Consider the following 229-nt stretch of genomic DNA (forward strand, 5'->3'; position numbering starts at 1 on the left):
ATGAGAGCTTCACCACGCGGCAGGACCTGCAAGGTACATAAACCAGTCACACAGCCAGGAACTACAAACTTATTGTATTTCTCCAACAGACAAAACTGAATGCGCTTACACCAAAATTCCACTTGGCATGGCTTTATGAAGTCTGCGACGCGGTTTGGCTCCGTCATCCGTGCATCCCACAGAGAGTGTTTCAGGAGCAGACCTACCCAATGTTGTTGACTTGTGTATT

At 47.6% G+C, this 229-nt stretch overlaps 1 protein-coding gene across 2 annotated transcripts in view; it reads left to right on the plus strand.

Annotated features, from left to right (window-relative positions):
• The window catches only part of ncoa2 (nuclear receptor coactivator 2), a gene marked incomplete in the record, with an annotated part of 54,326 nt that overhangs the window by 34,179 nt on the left and 19,918 nt on the right, over positions 1-229 (plus strand). For both annotated transcript variants that reach the window (XM_035665027.1, XM_035665110.1), the window contains 1 exon segment: positions 1-33. In XM_035665027.1, coding sequence (XP_035520920.1) covers positions 1-33 — 33 coding nt within the window.

Source organism: Morone saxatilis, unplaced genomic scaffold, assembly GCF_004916995.1.
Source record: "Morone saxatilis isolate NCDOM2014 unplaced genomic scaffold, NCSU_SB_2.0 Contig0, whole genome shotgun sequence".
NCBI lineage: Eukaryota > Metazoa > Chordata > Actinopteri > Moronidae > Morone > Morone saxatilis.